The 19,752-nt window shown below is 38.2% G+C and overlaps 1 protein-coding gene across 2 annotated transcripts; it reads right to left on the bottom strand.

The window, feature by feature from the left end:
• Positions 1-245: 245 nt before the first annotated feature.
• On the bottom strand, positions 246-13,001 carry LOC121649228 (LHFPL tetraspan subfamily member 2a protein-like). Of its 2 annotated transcripts, none has more exons than XM_041999884.1 (3): positions 12,854-13,001; positions 3,733-4,432; positions 246-1,791 (listed from the first exon to the last, which is right to left on the bottom strand). In XM_041999884.1, exons 2-3 carry the CDS (start codon positions 4,139-4,141, stop codon positions 1,535-1,537), a joined length of 666 nt encoding a protein of 221 aa, XP_041855818.1. In that variant the 5' UTR covers positions 4,142-4,432; positions 12,854-13,001; the 3' UTR covers positions 246-1,534. The 2 variants fall into 2 exon arrangements, with proteins under 2 accessions (XP_041855818.1, XP_041855817.1); XM_041999883.1 differs by having other exon boundaries at positions 3,733-4,426.
• Positions 13,002-19,752: the final 6,751 nt, after the last annotated feature.

The raw sequence follows: 19,752 nt of genomic DNA, 5'->3' as shown, positions 1-19,752 counted from the left end.
TAACATGAAATAAAATTTGAAAGAGATGTTTGTCGACTTTCAGGAAACCATTTTAGTTTGTCTTTTTTCTTTTCTTCTTTAAATGAAAACTAGTAAAATTAGCATTTTGACATTTGCTGGAAATTTGTTAGTCATTTTTTTACTTCTTAAATTTGTCTCAAAACTCAGCTTGGGGAGTCTGTAGTTGTTAGTGTTGAACGCTAGGTGTCAGTGTTTCCACAGGAAGTTTGCATACAGAACAAGTGTCACATTTACCATATCAATTTACTTAAAGACAACATGGGACATTTAAGTACAGATCATTCCTCACACATATCAGCCTCTCATACACAAGGCATCATTTATTGTGTCAACCATGCTGTTACTCTTGTTAATGTAACAAAAATATTAGACAGTAAACTTTGAAATTCATAGACAATAAAATACTTTTTGATACAAATCCATGTCAGTATTTCACTTTGAAGACATCTTTTGTCCACTTACTCTCACACCAAAACACTAAATTGTAATTATTGCACAACTCATCTACAAGAAACAAAAGCACAGAATCGCATCAATCCTAAAATTTACAGTGACATATGGAGCATAGAGGAAAGAAAAAAAGACTTAAATATGCAGCAATACAAAATTAAGACAAAGTGCAAAACAAAATATGAGGTGCTATTTGACCATGCAAGTAGTACCAAAATTAAACCTTAATTAGTCCTGACAAAAAGTTAAAAGTATACCAAGTTGACAAAACTAAAAAGTTTCTAGATGTATGTAGCAAAAGCTTAAATGGCAATGCCATGCAAGAAAACATCCTCGCATACAAGCCTGTAGAGGCAAACATCTGGCAGAAGTCTGTTTTTTCTGCACACTGCTGAGATGCACCCACAAACAGCCCCTTTTTACAGAAGGAACTCCTTTCGGTGTGAGCCTTCAGTGGTCCATTTAAAGTTAGCGAGAGACTCTTACTGTCCTGCTGTGTAGCAGAATACGAGAACATGCATATTTGGAAACCTCAACAGTTAGCATCTAATCACAAGCAGGTGTTGGGTGTTTTAGGAGGCAATGTGCTTGTGGTTAGTGGTTTGTTTGGATTTGCAGGTGAACTGTGTGAATAAACATCATGATGACGTGACAAACATATACAAAATCCAACTGGCAGTGTTTAACTTTTCCATCATAACACTTAACATTCACTACCGATTTCTTTCATTAATTTTCTAGTACAGTGGTTTATTTCAGGCAACAAATTGTATAAAAATAAACAGTTATTTGTTAGTAAAAAACACACACACAATCTAAACATGCCCCTCTATGTGCTGCTGTTCCTGCAGCTTTTTAACAGTTTAGGATGTACAAAAAAAATCAGGTGAATATTTTGCCCTTTCTATCAGGACTTTCTTTTTAACAATCTTTTAAACAGATCATCAAGTGGAAAAACCCTCAGATAAGTCTCTATCCTCCTTCCACTGAATTGTACAGGTGCCCACATCCGTGATAGTACATCAAGAGTGATTTTCTACTGTTTCCTGGGGGTTCTCATGGCTTACAACAGGCAGATAAGACTTTTCCCCTCCTCAATCTCCTCTTGGACCTTATCACTGGAGGTGGCAATCTCAGCCTGTGCAGACAGGATAGCACATAGGAAAGTAGTAAGAGTTCCTCCTATCGCTGCATAGAACGCCCAGCCAAGTGAACACAGAGACGGCCTGAAGGGTGAGGCCTCGGGGCCACAGTAGGAGATCACCTTCTCTGAACCCCAACCAGCAGGGTACAGCATGAGGCCCACCATCAGCAACAGCCCTGAAAGAAAGCAGATGGTGAGACAACAAGTTTAGTCACGTAAACATCAGAGATAAAAGCATAAATCAGTGCAGGTGGGAACATGATGACTCAACTCTGGTAAAGATAGCATCTATTCTTCAGCTGACAAGCATTTGATTTGTGATGAGGAGAGACCCAGTTTTACCCCACCCTTTCCATCCTCGACAATGATGTCACACGATGATCTACAACCTACAAACCTGCCAGCTAAACATGATTGTGCCAGCCATTTGTTGAGTAAAACACATAAAAAGAGATGAAGAACTTTGGTTAGAATATTCAATTTCCTACTCTGACAAGTTTGATATAAAACCACTAGACGCTGCCAGGGTGTAAAATTAAATGTTACAACTTGCAAAGTTAATCACAACAGTGAAATTCCCCGAAGGCCATTTACTTGCATAGGCTTGTTTGCAAAGCCACAGGTCTTATATTATATTATATTAGCTCCAGTAGAAATTGGAATCTTGAATGATTAAACCCAGAAAAAGAATATCAATGTGAAAATTAGTTAGCAATGAACGCAAGCAGGCAAGGTTTTGTGTTAAATTTGGTCATGCTTTGATAAGTGTCTTTCATAATTAGAGGGTTGTATCCTTTATTATACACAAACATGCTATTTAGTATGTTTAATCAGTATATGACTTTTTTTCAGTACCTAATGCAAAATCCATTAATAATAAAAATGTATGAATTTGCACGACATAGCTGTACGTAACAATGGTTTGGATGCACAGATGCTAAAGACGCAGCTTCTGGTTTGTTTTCCTGATAAGCAGAAAGAAATATAAGAGGAGCAGTGAATGACCAGTGTCAATGACCACTTAAGTCTTCATAGCTGCTGCACCTCCGGCTGTCCTTTTTGTCAAAGTATGTCCACGCTGAATTGTGTTGTTAATGGATTCCACAATTTACAGATGGTTTAAAAGGACACTCAAATTAAAATAAATAAAAAAAATAGTTCTTGTTAACTGGGCAGGAGATTTCCCACAAAGTTTAGTAACTTACATTAAAACCAAAGAATGCATAAATTAAATAAATAAGACAAATACATAAAAAAGGGGTTTAGCTGCAATATATATAAACATATATATAATGTTTAACAATAATTATGACTCCATGCTACATTAAACAAAGCTTAACACAGACTCAGTATGGTATCAAATTTCAGTGCCACATTTATTTCTATCAGTATATAAAACAGAACTAAAAACTAAAGGGAAAAATAAAGAGCTAAAATAAATTAGTTTTAAAAATCCAAGTTTCACAAGTAAAACCATGTTTATTTGGGTGATACTGTCAAAGTTACAGCCACATTTATGCCGCGACCCAAAGTTTCCCCAACAGAAACGTGTGTAGTAACAAAACGAGCTGTAATCAAAACAAATATTAAAAGGCCAAATATTAAAAATCAGCTCAAACTTTTTTAATTACATGGTTGTTACTGCAAGATCTTTATCAGGTATTTATAAAAAAAAAGAAAAAAGTTTAAATGAACTAATCCAGCAAATGATTTAAGTCATAAATAAATAATAAAGGAAAATGTGGGTTGTCAGATAACTTCATTTATAGGTTATTTTAACTCAAAAACACTTGTAATTTATTTATTTATCTATTCATTTAGTTAAGGATTGATAGATTGTTACAAGGTCTACTGTTTTTATAGTTAAGCTTTGCCATTAGGTGGTTTTAATGTAATGGCTGTGGGTACATCAAGGTTAGGAGTCTTCTCATAACCATTTTATGGGTTTTATTCTAGTGCATGAGCCTATTTATTCTATTCAATTCCTGTAGACAATCTAACATACACCTTTAAATACACATAAATAAATAAATAATAGCAGAAATAAAAAGGCATCTAGATTGATTTTTTTTATGAAAGATTTGGATTTTACTGCTTCACAAAGACAGATGTCTCACCTGCAATACCCTGCAGCAGTCCACAGATGTTGAATATGCTCTTCTTCAGGATGCTCTGAAAGCACAAGCTGAAGATGGAGACACAAGCCACACACCCCAGCACTAAAGTCCCTGCTGCCAGAAACAACATGGCAGCCTGCCAGAAACCACTGGCCACTTCCCCAAAGGTCCCAGCATAAGGCCCACAGCTCTCCCCGACTCCCTGGATCCCGACATGAAGGCAGCGACTGTAGAGGCCGAGGGACGGCCGGTACTCCCTGAGGTCTGCTCCCACCCCGTTTGCACTGTCTGACCGAGGGGAACCCAGCAGCCAATCAGGGCTCATGAAGGCAATGAGCTCGGCAAAGGCCACCACGATGCTGAGCAGGGTCCACAGCATGGAGCGGCATGTTACAATAACATGACACATGGTGTTCGCTTGAAGAAGGTAAACACCAACTTAAAAAACACTCCTTAAAGGTTCAAGAGACCGAGCACTTCTCCTGGGGAGTTTAAATTCCTTTTTCCTCAAACAGAAAGGTCAGTTAGGTTACAGATGGACTGCTGATCTTATCTTTTCGGAGCAGATGTTGTCCCTCCTCTTCGCACTATTTCTTCTTTTGCTTGTTCCTCCTGCTCTTTGAGGCAAGTTAACACTTCGGTCATCCCAAACGGCTACACCGCGCTGAAGCAGCTTCCCTTAGTCATGGTACACCTGAAACTTACAGGAACAGACACATGAAACGTCAGACACAGAAACTACAGAGGGATGCAGCAGAAGAGAGCTTAATAAACAATTTCCCATCCTGTATCATCACTCAGTTGGTACTTTCATCAGTTGGACTCATGATAGTAGAAACTTGTCATCAGTCCACTGTGACCCTTCTAGATGTTTCTCAGAAGAGTCCCAATGAATCACACACTTAACTTCCACAAAGTTTCAGCCGTCTTGACCTTTCTCACCATTACCAATCCTCAGTGCGATTTAATCCGCAACACAACAGGAATCTTGTGTGTTTCGCAGCGAGCAGCTGTTTACACAGATCAGTGCAGAGTTCTGTTACAGCATGCCACATTTGACAGTAACAGAAAAGCATGGCAGACATCTGCTGTGGGAAACATACGTCAACAAGGAGGCTCAGTTTACTGTTTAAAATTACAGCCTGAGTAAAAGGCAATATATTAGGAGAAGTGGTTTTATTGGCTTTATAGAGGCAAAATTCAACAGCATTTAAAACTTGATTAAAAATAATTTGTAACATAAAGCAGATGATATTTAGCTGTGTGTGTGTCTGCGGGCAGATGAGTCACTGGGACCCAATCAAAGCGATTGCGATACCGTTGCTATGTTATGATTTAGTTGCTGTGACCACCCTTAGCCCTCCCACAGCCAAACGCGGTCTCATGGCTTTAAATGGGTTACTTAGAGGCCTCTTGTCATGATCCAGCATTATGATACACACAGAAAAATATGTGGTATCTGGTTTACAGACTCATTGGTTGTCTTTCCTTTGGTGGATCTCACTGGTGGAGTCAAGAGAGGTCTCAGTATTTCAAAGTCCAAGTATCTTTCTAAAGTTTGTCAGATATCCGTCTGTTAAGCTGAAGCTTAAACAAGGATGCAAAGCATGAGGGAAATACGCAAAATGATATACGTTGGCCACTTTATTAGGTGCATCTTGCTAGTACTGGATTTGATCTCATTTTGCCTTCAGAACTGTGTTAATTCTTTGTGGCATAGATTCAAAAAAGGTGTTGGAAACACTCTTCAGATATTTTGGTCCATACTGACATGATATCACACAGTTGCTGCAGATTTGTCGATTTTACACCCCAATCCACCACATCCTAAAGGTGCTTTATGGTTTTGAGGCCATTGGAGTACAGTGAACTCATTGTCATGGTTGGCAACAGTGCTCAGGTAGGCTGTGGTGTTTCAACATTGTTTACCAGCATCCTGAACCACTGACATAAGGCAGGATGAGGCACCGTAATGTGGCAAGTGAAACAGGGTTTATCAGACCAAACAACATTTTTCCAATCTTGTCCAATTTTAGTGAGACTGTGTGAACTGTAGCCTCAGTCCCTGTACTTACTTCTGCTGCTCTAGCTCATCTGCTGCAAGGTTCAACATGTTGTGCATTCAGAGATTGTGTTAACAAGCAAGTAAACAAGTGTACCTAATAAAGTGTCCGGTGAGTGTAAATGACCATAAAATGAGGTTTCAAAATAGCTAAAGTTCACATAAACAAAAGGGAGGCTTGTCCAAATGAGTGAACTAATCTCTATGTTATTGCTGTTACTCTTACTAAATGTCTCTTCTGATGGGTGATTAAAAAGTTCAACACAAAAACATTCATTAAGTGCTATAATTCACTCAGATGGCCTGAGGGGAATAAATGAGGTATTAGGTTTCACATAACCACCCGGACAGCCTCGATTAAAGATGGTGAATCATTCCACCAGCATCTGTGGGGAGAGCAGCCTGACGCTGTGTATTGTCTCATGTGACCTGAGTCATTTCAAGGCAAACGCTGACATTTCATGGAACACGAAATAGGGTATTACTCTAGTATGTAAAAAAAAAAAAAAATCTGTGTATGGGATTGACTAACAACAGAACTGGGTCATAACTGAAACTGGACTCATGTCTACATCTGATGAGCTGGTATGAGATTTGAAACACTGAAGTTGTAGATTGTAGATGTAATTCAGTTCAGTGGAATTGTATCTCCAGTTCATGGTTGTCTTTCAAAGGTATGTTAGGTATTCTGTTTTTAAGGGCTGTGAACAGGTATGCTTTGATTTGAGCCTGAATGTGATTCTTATCTCTAACATTCCCACTCAAGTTAATCTCATTTTGTTTGTTTGCCCTGAGCAGAATTTCAGGGACAGATTCTTATTCTACAATTTGCATCCTAATTAGAGATTACACGAAACCTCAACCAAAATACACTGTCTAGTGTCTACATATAATTACCCAGCTTGAAGATAAACAGAGGGAGTGGATTTCAATTACAACCAAGGCAAGTTGAGTTATAGCAGGAGGACTGAAAAAAGTGGTTACGTCATGATTCATTGTCAGTCGAAAAGGAAATGGCGAAAATAAACAGGAAGCAAACAGGAAGAATCAGTGTCTGTGCTTCTGAGGATGTTCTGCCAATCTATCTTCCTTTAATCTAAGACAACGTATAAAAGGAATGTCTGAGCAGGCTTGCCTTATTGTTTCTACTTCCAGGGAATTGTGGCTAAGAAAAGGAGCCATAGTAAAAATATAATCAGGTACTTGAAGCGTGTTTATGTGGTGGAGGACAGCTTAGGGAGTGCCCTATTCTATTACAGTCCCTGAGTTTGCTCCAGCCCTCTCCATACACCAGTGCCTTCCTTACTCTTATCACAATTTCTATTCTGCAGTACCTACCTACAATGGCTTCAAACAAGCACTGTTTACCACAAAGGAAGCTATACTTATAGTAAGCAGTACAGAGCATTAATGTATATATATTTTTATGATTACGCTTCCAAAATTATTTCATGTGTGCACATTTCTGGATGTAAGGTATAATTGTTTGCAGGAGTTTTTGTTTTTAACCGCCCAGTCTACAGTTTTTGGAGCTTGGAGGAGTTTAAGTCTTCAGTTTGCTGCTGATTATAGTCTATCCAGCCTGGGCATGATGTAGTCTGTTAAGACTACAGTGCCCGCAAATTAGCAGCTCTACCACTTCAAAATACTGAAAAGGAGCCTAAACGTACCTTGTTGGGACAATCATCAAGCACACGCTGTGTTGTCCTTAGCTCTTACAGGAAATCACACTCATACCTCATTGTGTCTCTCTCTTTAGTGTTACTAAAGACTACATGGGGGAATATAAAGTTCAAGACTTTTTCTACTGGCACTAACGGAGTATTATGAGAAAATGTTTTAGAACACCCTCTTCAGCTCATCTGCCAATAGTACAAACAGTAAATGCTTACATTTTTATACTGAGTTTTTGAGGGCAACAACAAACCCACAAAAATTACTCATTAACTGATTAGCATGTGCAGGGTGTATGTGGTGGCATGCATGTACATGTGTGTTTTGTGAGTGCATGAATATGCATGCTGCAGGGTTGTGTGGCATGTAGAAAGGTTGCTACAGTCTGAAACTGATTAATACTTTCCGCTTGTTTGCTGGTTATTAAGCAGACTTCTGGGAAAGTGCTTGAATAGTACTTCCTTGCAAAGGTCAAAACTTTCTTTGTGTTTATGTTAGCACTGAGGAAGAAGTATTTTACACTTCACGGAACATCACACACACACAGAATGATGACTTATTCATAACCCAGTGATCCAGGCTCTGTGGGGAGAGAGGTATCTGTTCCTCTGGACAGACATGCATCCTCAAACTATCAGATCTTTGTTACTGCAACTCTCCATATGAATGCCATAGATACGTATCATCAGAAGCACTGACAGATTCTGGAGTCTTACTCTGTTTGAAGAATTCTCCATGATGCTGAGTTAGACTGATGTTATGGTAGATATATTTCAAGATGAAAGCTGGTCAGCACTAAGGTAGCTTTATATCTGATCTGGAGCTGCTTCTCTACACACTCTTCTGCTGCACTGACTAAACCCAGGCCTGCCTAACAGGATTTTACGCATGTAGCAAAGGCCTTGAGCCCTTTTCCACACAGTATTCTTAGCTTTCTAGCACCAAGCCAACATGAACAGCCTCCTTGTTGCTACAAGACAAACTTTCTCTCATGGAATTAAAAAAAAAAAAAACAGTTTATGGGCTATCAGCCAGCCATGTGGACTTAAGTGATGGCCAAGCAGCGTGTATGCCTAATAAAATTTCTTCTAATGAACCAAAACATCAGTTTGAGTCAAAGCCCCAGACGAAGCAGCAGCTATGAGGTAAATGTGGGTCAGTCAGTTGGCTCCGAGTTAGAAGAGGCCGCCAAGGAGAAAATCTAGAGTAATTGGTCTGAGATATCAGCAACAGCGCTGGTAGCATGCCAAGGTGCTGAGGTAATGAGTGCTGGCCGCGGCAGATTTGAAGGGGTGAAAGTAAAAAAAGGACTAAAAGTGGGTGGCTGAACAGTCTGAAGTACCGTTGACCCAGATTGTACGATAAAGGGGAAGTTTGAGGAGCTATTAAAAGTTTACAAGGAACTATTCCATTCAAGCATAAAAAACAGAGATGATGGAAATGCTTTTGTTTTTCTGCAGTGAGCCTGTCCGGTAGCTCACCCACCCAGATGAAATGATCAGCCACTTGATATAGTCTGAGAGAACTCCATTAGCTCATTTTTCTTAACTTGCAGATCCTAAACCAGAGACCTCAAACCGAGCAAATCTGTTCTCAAAGCTGCTGCACCCGCTCTGGTCATGCATCTGGACCAGCCAAAAGGAAGGCCCTCAAACCAAAACCACATAAAAAGCTGTTTTACCATCTTCAGCACGGTACAGCTACTAAAACATTTAGTGGGGGACAGTGGGCAAATCACAGGCCACTAATGTGGGTCTTTCAAAGAATCAAGAAAAAAAAAAAAAAACACAAGATAGGAAATTAGTATGATATTAGTGTCACTTGGGCAGGACCAAACATAGATGTCCTTCATAAAAAAGAACACAAACAGCTGAGTTCAAGTGAAGGGAAGCTGAATGAGACAATTTAGCTTCAACAGTGACCATATATCACCCACACATTGGGAACGCCCTCATTTTCCCCAGTCAACATTCAGTTAATTTATAAAGACAGGCTTCATCCCTATTGCTTCCTCAGGACTCTGTTCTAGCAAAGCAAAACCACAACATCAGCCAGAGCAGAAACTTGTGCCCTGCAGCGCTGACTTGTAAACTTTCAATGGCTCATTTTGGCTCATCATATCAACACCGAGTCTGTTTGCCTTCAGCAGTATGAAGCAGATTTGGGAACTTCAAACTCAAAAAACACAAAAGAGCAGAAACAAGAATAAGCACTAAAGATGAGTTAGGATCCTTTGGTTAATATAAAACTCAACTGTCCCATATATTACGAAACAAGAGCCACTCACTTCAAGAATCCTGTCTTGCTAACCATAACCATGTGAGCCATCACTTTTGTTGCCTTCCATAAACAGGGAATAAAAGAGCTTCAAGTGGAGAAAATCTTTCCCATGGATAGACTTTTACCACAAGTTGTGTCTCTTAACTTCAGCCTGTGAGTGATGACCACCATCAAATGCATGTTTAGTCCTCTAGAGTTAGATTTATTTTACAGACCTTGATTAAACACTATAAAACAATTCAAGCTGTGAATAGCCACTAAACATTATTCCCAGCCTGCGCATTAGCAGTGGGAAAAAACAGCAAGTTAAATACAACCAGTGAGTCCATGGTTTCAATGACACAATGAAGACTCAAAAATGTAAATAAAAAGTAAACAGTTCCCTCCGACAGCACAGCAAAGCAACAGCACCCGCCTCACAGACACACAAAAACAAATAAGATATCCATAAACTGTGCCAGGCAGTGCTCACTCATCCAGGGCATGATTGCATCAAAACGCATGACTTCCCAAGAGAAAAGTATCTGCCAAGCTCATTTGTGTGTGTGTATATGCATGTGACAGATGAATAAAATCCGCCCTCTTCATCTGGTGAGACTCCAGGCTGCACAAAGACATGCTGACACCGGCCCCCTCACTCTGTTTTTGAGCTCTCAAAGAGGTGCGAGTATTGGCCCAGAATCCACCAATTCCCACTCAATGACAAGTCCTTGTGGCCCTGCCAACCTATTTAATCCCCGCTACACCTCGACCCTTCTATCCCCACACTAACTCTGTAGTGGTCCTGCAGCTTCTGATACACAAAGACCCTGAGTGACCCTCACATTTTACTTGCAGAACAGCGGCCAAGCTCCACCCTTCCTGTGCTCATGCGCTTCAATTTCCCGCTGAGAGGATGCAAATGCTCTCACATTTTTTATGAACAATTTTCTCTTCCAAAACCATCTTTATGAGCAGGCATTGATTCTTTATGCTGCAGATGTTTGTCCATCTGAGATTCTAGCCAGTTGCCAATGAGCATTGCTTCTACAAACTAAGCTGGGAACAGCATCATTTAAAACCGTTTTATTTAGAAAAATAAAATGGTTAATTTAACTTTATTTAAGCAACATGCAACCCATTTAGAATTAAAACTGCAGATAATTCAAGTGTCCAGCTGTGTATAGCTGCATCCAAAGTTTTACGTCAGAAAATTTATGGTTCGTTAATTTTGCCCTCTGGTTTATACAGTAGAAAACAGACAGATTCCCCAATGCTGAGCAACAATGCAGAGAGCAGACAATAAATACTTAGACTAATGAGACCTTGAATATAGCTGAATCACCTCTGGTTACTGCATGAAAAAAAAATGCAGTTTTTTTTCCACAATAGTTAGTGTGCAAATGTGATATCCTGGATAATTACAACCTTATTTTCTGTAAATATGATGCACTTTAAAAAGTAAATATGAGGGAAAATTATGCACTGGAGGTTTTTTTCTCTCTCTCTCTTTTCCACTTATGGGGGTGAATTGTTCTTTTAACGCTGTCAGCACCAACATTTTAATAGAGTCACTTAAAACAAACCATGTCAGTTTTCTGTTGCACTAGTTGTTTCTTGTAAATAAAAAGAAACTTTCAGAAAATTATGTATTATACTACCAAACTATACTGTATTATAAAGGGAATGCAGCAGCTTCACAGGTGTTCAGACCACAGCAGAAATGTTATAACAAGCAACCAACATTTAAGGTCCTTGAAAAAAATCCTTGGCTTGGCTTTTTATGCAGACTCAGAAAAATCACACTAAAACATTTTCAAAGAGCAAAAGCCACTAAGTCCAGCTCTAAGTTGGAGGGCCGGTGAGGTCAACTCATCACTGAATGAGCAACAATTGTGTTAATAAGGCTGGTCAAAGCTCATGCACACTAGATTAACTCTATACCAGACGAAGCAGTTAAAATGAGCTGCAATTTTCTTCATTGTCTGGCATGACAACAGATCAGTGGATACAATTTCTTGTATATATCCACTTAGCAACATTGCAACAGAAAAATAAATAAATCTCCTTTTTACATCACCTTTAGTTTGCTCCATCAAGTCAGTGATAAGTGACACATTTGTGCCCATCAAACATGAGGACAAGATGGCAGGTTTGGAAAATAACATTTAAGTAAATTACATCATAACTGCACCATTAATCAACTTTTTAAATTTACTGAACATTACATTCATTTGAGGCTGTAAATGTGTCTTTATAAAGTACACTACTCCTTTAATAAACCCTCTGGTGAAAGGCAGAAACATAATTTTCTCTTCTCATCGTTATACTAAAGTTTTTCCTTGAACTCAGCTTGTATAAACACTACAGATGTTTCTGGTTTTGTTTAGTTTATGATGTAGTACCACTTCCCCTCTCAGACAGCACAATGTGAGCTCCTTGGGTGGTTCTAACATAGATGGACCCCCTCCCTGCACTTCAAGGACATGAGGTTTTGTTGGAAAGAGACGGGAAAGTGAGGGTTGTTGTGTGGATATGTGTGAAAAGCCAGATTGAGAAGTACAACAGTTTTAATGGTGATTTCAGTAACAGGCACTATGATGTGATGCTAAACTGCTACAACATGTATCTAAACCACAGGTATCAAACTCCCGTTCTTATTGTTTCCCTGCTCCAACACACCTGACTGAAATTATTGGGTCATTCTGAAAAAATTAACAAGAAGCTGTTGGATCCATTTAGTTTAAATTAGGTGTGTTTGAACAGGGAAACAGCACAAACCTGCAGGAGTTTGACACCACTGATCTAAACAGTGGTGCTGCCAGCTGCAACTAGTCATCTCATTTTAGCTTTGAATACATAGCTTCATCTAGTGCAATGCTCAGCCTCAAACTCCTTAAGACTCAATGAAGTAAGTATATCTTCATAACTACTATCAATAAACATTACTGCATAGTTAAAGAGATGATTCAGATCAATTAAGCCAACGAAGATTTTTAACAAGCTTTACTACACGTGTGAATATAAAGCTGTAAATCAACCCAATTAGAAATGTTTTATTTATGGCAATCAGCAGCAAGACTTCCTGACCGTTAACATGTTTCTGTTGCATTGTCTTCTACTTACGCGAAGTCAGGAAACTTTACGGGCGCAAAGAAGAAGTTTTTGAAAGACTGGTTCCTTTCCCGGGGCAGCCCAGCTTCCCAAACGCTCATTCAGTCTCTTTTCTTCAGGACGTTATTCCCTTTCCTTCTCCCTCCCACAAAGACATCCCACGGCCATCTGACGTCGGCTGTTTGCTCCCCTCCCTCCCGTCACCTTCTCCCATCCCCCACCCCGTTTGCCATCAGAAATAAGATGAGAAAAAAATGTTCTATGCAGTTACCTCTCTCTCTCTCTCTCTCTCTCTCTCTCTCTCTCTCTCTTACAGGGGCGAGTCTATAAAAATGTTGATGGGGGGCCAGGCAGGGGCACAGACCGGAAAAGGGTGGCACATGTAAATGATCCCTTAAAAAAGGTCTTGATTTTAGAAAATAATGAACAATTATTACAATTAAGGACTGCCTTAATTGTAATAAATGTAATTTAATGTAAAAGAAATGAAAGCATCATCAATTGTTTACTTAGGATTATCCATGTATGGCTTTAACTACTGCTGCACAAACATTTAAACTTTATTGATAATGACAAAAACTTGCTTTGAGCCAAATCACAAGTTTTATGTGTGTTTTTTCAGTATTATTGGTTGTTTAACTTTGCACAGTCATCACATCCGGTGCTTTTATGACATCCACAAATAGTTTGAACAAACAAATATCACCCACATAGGCAGTTGGTGAGATGGCGTTGTATAAATGCTGTATTATGATTAACATGGTAGTGTTGATGTATAATAACACATAAATTTAGAAGTACATTGCATGCTGCATTCACTTGCACTTGGATGTCTGAGGTCTATCCATTTAAAGGTTAATTTACATTAAATATTTGTCAGAATTTGACAGAAGTGGCACCTGCCAGTCATATTATAAGCATGGCTTGTGGTTCTTGCTAGTGAGGGGAGTTTTCTTGCTAGTTAAAGAAATTTGGGATTACAAAAAGAATACTATCAATAGTCTTATGTCAGAACTGATGTGTGCATGTTTTGGTGATTAAGATTGACCAACAAAACTTTTATATCTTATATCTTTCACTGCAATATCTACAGTTTTCTTCTTGAATCATGAAATGAATTAGAATTTGCATCTTGGAAAACCTGGAAAACTCTGGCATTAATTTGCATAAAGTGTCCTGTCAAAATGTCAAAGAGAATAATGCTGACCAGATACTCCAGAGTAAAAGAGTTTGAACACCCCCCACAAAAATAAATAAATAAATAAAAACACTTTAGACCATTTCAAGTTTCAATCTGGATGTCTTCCTTGCAGCTTGACCTCAAAACATTAACCACACTTGTTAGGCTGTGGCAAAGCTATCGCACCGTGAATCTCAGGCAGGACAAACACAGGGAGGGAAGAGTAAAAGGACAAAAGGACATGTGATAAACTGCTTTAGGAAGTTTAGATTAATTCACACTTAAGTCCTTACATATTAGAGGAATTGTTTAAAGACACTGATTCTGTAAAATACAGAGATCTGAGTATCAAATGCATTTTCTAATTTTTGTCCTTTGCACGGAAGGTGTTTTCCATCACGCAGACCACCGAGCTATCAACACAAAAGATCGACCCCCACATTGTTCTACAGAGCATCATTTATACACATGGACATTATTTGACACAACACAGAACGTCATCACTATACTCTTTGGTGAAGACACAATGTACAAATTCAACTGGATATTTTCCTCTTTAGTGTTAGTTTTGTTCATATTTATGAGATAAATGGATGCATAAAAATGTACAATGGATGAATAACAGTTTGGGAAAGTCCTGTGCATTTTTTTATTTTTGAAAAGCAAAAACACTGGAAAGAGTAAATTCCCACTTCTGATCCATTTTCATCTTTCTATTCCTTTTTTGTCTTTGTATATTTTGTGTGATGGTGACTATCCAACTTATGCTCCACCACAATGTTATTTACTACATTCCTGCTGCATACTGTTTGCATTATTTTCAGCACACACCACCTACAAAAAAAAAAGTTAAAAACCCCTTTTTCCCAACTTGTTCACACCAGCTTTTATTCCTTCCCTGGGATGCTGCATTGGGAGATTTTTTTTCTTTTTTTAAGTGCAGCCTTCACACCACCCTCTTGACATTCTTCACAGCCTCAAACCTACTCTACAGTCTGTCTTGTCACTCACATGATGCCTCAGTTCTGCATGGCCTCTGAGCTACTGTGTCATTTACTTGGCCCCATGTTCAGGACTTCCTCTTTCCACACCACTGCTGTCTGTGTGTGCCTTCCTGGTGAGAACGCTGTGGGAGGCACGAAACGTCTGTAAATAGAGTACTGTGGCCACAACAGCACTGTGGTCTCAAGAGGTAAAAAGATGTTCTTAGCTTGAGTGCAATCCATGGGAAACACAGACAGGACATATGAAACACTGGGAGAAATAACTGGGTTTGATGGTTGGTGGCTGTGGGGAGGAAGTTATGATGATGCCATTCTTGGTGCATGGGTTCATAGATTTACATGCATGTGTAAAAATAAGGACTGGTGTAACTGTCTTGATTGCAGTAGAATTTTTACATATGTGGCCGTTCTTGTTCTAAAAATATCAACATACAAATCAATTCAGAATTTGTTAAGATATAAACTGTGTTTAAGCTTCAGTCAGGACTTATTTAAGGTTGAGAAGGTGACAGAAGCTGAAAGAAGAGATAAATACCAGATTCCTTCTAAAGTCAAACATGGCCTTGTCAGCTAAAAGTCCTGCAACAAGATTTATAAAAAAAAAGCACATAAGGCATGTATACCCAGTGTTTCTATGTATTACCTACATAATGTGTTTATTGGTGTCCTCAATAGCTTAAAGGTTTTTTTTTTCCTTTCAACTGTGTTATAATGTTAATTGACAATATTTAATGTCAGGTAATCCCATAATAATCCCTTGTGTATAATTAAGGAATATGTTTATTGATTTTTAAAAAAAATGTGTTAAATTACTACCATCCTCGTGGCAGCATACCTCCACTTACAACTCAATCTGCAGCTTAAATATTGATCTCTCTGTTGGCTTGAATTATAGCCAACACATTTTTATAAGCCACAGTTTGTGCTGCAGCTGTATAATTTTGCTGACTGGGCTTTTTTTCCAAATAAATCTAATCAATTCAACCTGAAGTCCGAGCGAAGTTTGAACTTAATTTTGAAAAAGATTTCTTTAATCAAGTCTTTTTTGGACTGGCAAGAGTTTAATTTGATCAAATGACTTAGAAGAGAAGCTTAATAGTTCAGTCTTTGGGTCCACAGAACCCTGCTCATGTGTGTGCTCAGTGTATGAGATGCATGTAGCCTGTAGTGGTCAACAAGACATTTAAAAGGTGGTGCCTTATACCTCCAATGTAAATTGGAGGTATAAGACTAACAGTGTAAACATTTTTTTAACTTTAATTTTTTCTTAACTTTTGCTGAGACATTGGTCAGAGTTTGCCTGCGTAGGTCAAACTGTTTTGGCCTTCAATCAAGTATTCAAATGACACAACCTGAAAACTTCTAGTTAAGCTCGGAGTGTAAATTATTTTAAAAGTCCACAATTCAACAAGAATGGCAATAGTAACATAGATAAAAAATACACTGAGATCACGTACCAACTGTGCTTCACCTAAAACAAACCGTGCTTTTTGTTTTATATTTCCTGATGAAGAGATGGACAGACAGCAAGTTGAAACATATCTGCCATAAAATACAGGATGCCAACATCATTCATGAGTGAGTATCAACTGTTTCAGTGGCTGAAGATTTGCCTTGACAGTGAAAACAACGGCTGAATAATTAACCACAGTGACAAAGCAAAATAATTTTATCTTGTTTTCCATTTTCATTCAGTCTGTCATTGAAGAAAGAATCCACTTAATTAGGGGTTGAAAAGCTGTAACATAAGCATGCATCAGGCAACAGTGTGGTCAGAGACCTGGCGTTTGGAAGAGCAGAGACTGCATCGTGTCCTGTTTATTTGGGGGGATTTTCTGTGCTTTACAGTTTCGAAATGAGGCCAGATGTAAAGAAAGATCAAGTATGACAAAGAGATGTCTAAGACTAAAACACAGTGAACAACAACACAGCAAATATATGAGGCATCAGCTTATTAAGAAATAAATACTAGATGTATTTTTACCCTGATGAGGAACTTAGTTATGTCTCAATCTGAGTATGACTCATAAATACATCAATTTAATCACCATACATGGTCATTTTTAGTGCTTTGCTCTTTGCTCATTCAATTCTTTTGTTGAATGTCCCTTATTCTCTTCTACTAATCTGAGAAATTTAATCTCTGCCAAAATATACACAACCCTTGGATGCATGTGACTTTATGAATTGTGTTTGCACAACACATCTGTGGTTGCTAACAAACTGAAGAAAACTTAGGACCATATTTGAGGAGGCTCATTTTTTAACAGTGATTTTAATAATCATGAGCCTGAGTTTATGACGTAAGAGTTGAGAAGAATAAGTTCACATTAGAAGAAACACTTTATGTTTGTCATCCTGTAGATTTAAGCAGCACCTCTTGTCACAATCTGTCTGAAGTACTTTAACTCTTAAAGTTCTCCTACATTAAGGCTCAATCTGGTCAGAAAATGTTTGAGTTGTGCCAGACTAACTACTACTAACATAGTGATGTAAACAAGGAAGGGGAGACAATCCTGAACTTCACAAGAAGTATTTCAGCTGTTTTGTTAGTTTTGTGTGTGTGTGTTTTATTTATTTGTGTATTTATTTATTTTGTTTTGCTTAGTTTTTTTTGTTTGTTTGTTTTTGTACTTTTAGTAAGTACATTCAATCAGCTTAAATTTCTTTGACATGGTCACAGACAACGAAAACCTTCTCCTCCATTAACTTGGTTTCCAGGGTGACGTATCTTTAAAAAAGACAATAAAAAATTCAGAAAATTTACACTGAACTGGTTGTGCTTCCATAATTTTTTCTTCTTTTTTTAAATTTATTTATGTATTTTATCAAAGAAAGGGTTAGTGGAAATACATTGCTTTAGGGACACTTTCCTTTTTATTTTCATAATGAGTTGTGAAGCAGGGAAAGAGGGAAATACAGTCTAAGAAAAGTCCTCTTCTGCCTACATTTGTTTTTCTAAGGTTTTGCTTCAAAGATCCAATTAAAAAGTTAAACTGAAGCAAATGTAAGCAATAAGGACTGCTTCCGTGGTTTGGTTTTGAGAAAATAAACTAGGCTGCAGAGAGTTGTCAGCAGGTGGCAGTATACTCCACCATCCTTTCCGGCCTCCCAGTAGTGAACTATTGTCATTCTTTCTCATTGTTCATGTATGTGTGTCATGTATTTGCTGGCGTTAGTTTGTCTGTCTGTCTGTTAGCAACATATTTAAAAAAATAACTTAAATAATTTTGATTAGATTTTTAGGAAATCTCAAAAATGGAATGAGGAAAATTTTATTAGATTTTGAGAGTCATGCGGATCACTGCCTGGATCCAGGAATTTTGTACAGGATTCTTTACTATGTGGAGTTAGGGATACTTTTGCCACTAAAAAATAATGCCCATAATCATTGGCAAAAATAAATTACAATGGCTTGGAGGAGGTCTGTGTGCTTGAGCGAGTGAAATTATGTGTCCATCACAACTTGTGGATTTGAGTGTCGACACAACCACAGACTAAAAGTGGACTTTTCAGTGTAATGGTTTCTGTGGATGGAATTTGAAAACATGTTGTATCATGTCTTTGTAATGTGGCATTAAAACGCTCATACTTGCTTCATGCATTTCAAAAATCATGTTGAAATTTTAGGCAGATATGGGTTTTTTAACTTTTCAAACCATTAGATTTTCTTGATGAAGAAAAAGATGTCCTGCACTGATTACATTTTAAACATTCAAGTAATGACAAGGTGTAGTTTTTTAGTTTTCTGCAGTCTTTCTGGGAGACTTTATGACAAGATTACAAAAAGCAGTTTTAAGATAAATTACAACAAAATCTCATAATGGTTTCCTTTCACTAAAGGTAATGAGAAACTTGCAGATACTTTATCATAGTGAACTAACTTTTTTATTAACTGAAAAGTAGTCACTACCATCTTCATTATCATAGAAAAAAATACTTTTTATATTTTGCATACATGATGAAACTATGATTAAAAACATATTGTTGCTTATATGAAGTCAAAAAATGTTTTAGCTGTGTATTTTGTTGAGAATTGATCTCTTGATTCTTACCTCACATGAGAAAAATAGACGCCACACCAGGCCGCTGCAGCATTGTTCAAGTGTCAGCTGTTTTGCATGTCTCATGGAGACAGTGTCCATGCGCTCATCTGTTAACATGGGAGCCAGGGATGTCTCTAGAATTTGAAAACAGGGGGTGCTTGGCCCTCAGGAGATGGCATACAAACTTGCCCTTTTAGCCAGTGGCAAAGCAATGATGACATTGAGTTAAAAGCAACGTTGGCCAGTTTCTATACCTTCTTTATCCTAAAGGGTCAATATAGAATCACCAGTTAACATGCACTTATTTTTGAACAGTGGGAGGAAGTCCTGCAGGAGAAACAGTGTTTCCATTCAAATGGGAAACTTCACTGTGCTGTTTTCCAGGCATCACTTGCAGAACCTATTGATTGCAAACTCCACAACAATTAAAGCCAGTAATGACTTTTAGTTTTGAGGGACATTGTAGGGTAGCTGCAGCCCCCTTTAAACAGGCCTAACAACATGGGAAACAAGATGAAAATCTTCATCCTTCGCATGTTCCAGCTCTTGGTTTGACACTAATGTTATGGGCAAAATATAGCACTCCATACCCACAAACACATGTTATAGCATTTTACCGTCACTTAGGGGAAGTATCAGAAATAAACTCTGGGGTGTCCTTGCTTATGTTGCTGCTGTTGG

Source organism: Melanotaenia boesemani, chromosome 11 (genome assembly GCF_017639745.1).
Source record: "Melanotaenia boesemani isolate fMelBoe1 chromosome 11, fMelBoe1.pri, whole genome shotgun sequence".
NCBI lineage: Eukaryota > Metazoa > Chordata > Actinopteri > Atheriniformes > Melanotaeniidae > Melanotaenia > Melanotaenia boesemani.
This window is presented reverse-complemented; position numbering and strand designations above follow the sequence as displayed.

Bases quoted from the DNA above. Each gene is read 5' to 3' on its own strand.
- LOC121649228 (XM_041999884.1), bottom strand. From the start codon at position 4,141: ATGTGTCATGTTATTGTAACATGCCGCTCCATGCTGTGGACCCTGCTC. The intron at 1,792-3,732 runs GTGAGACATCTG...GCTTTCTTTCAG, and splicing joins ACTGCTGCAGGGTATTGCAG to GGCTGTTGCTGATGGTGGGC.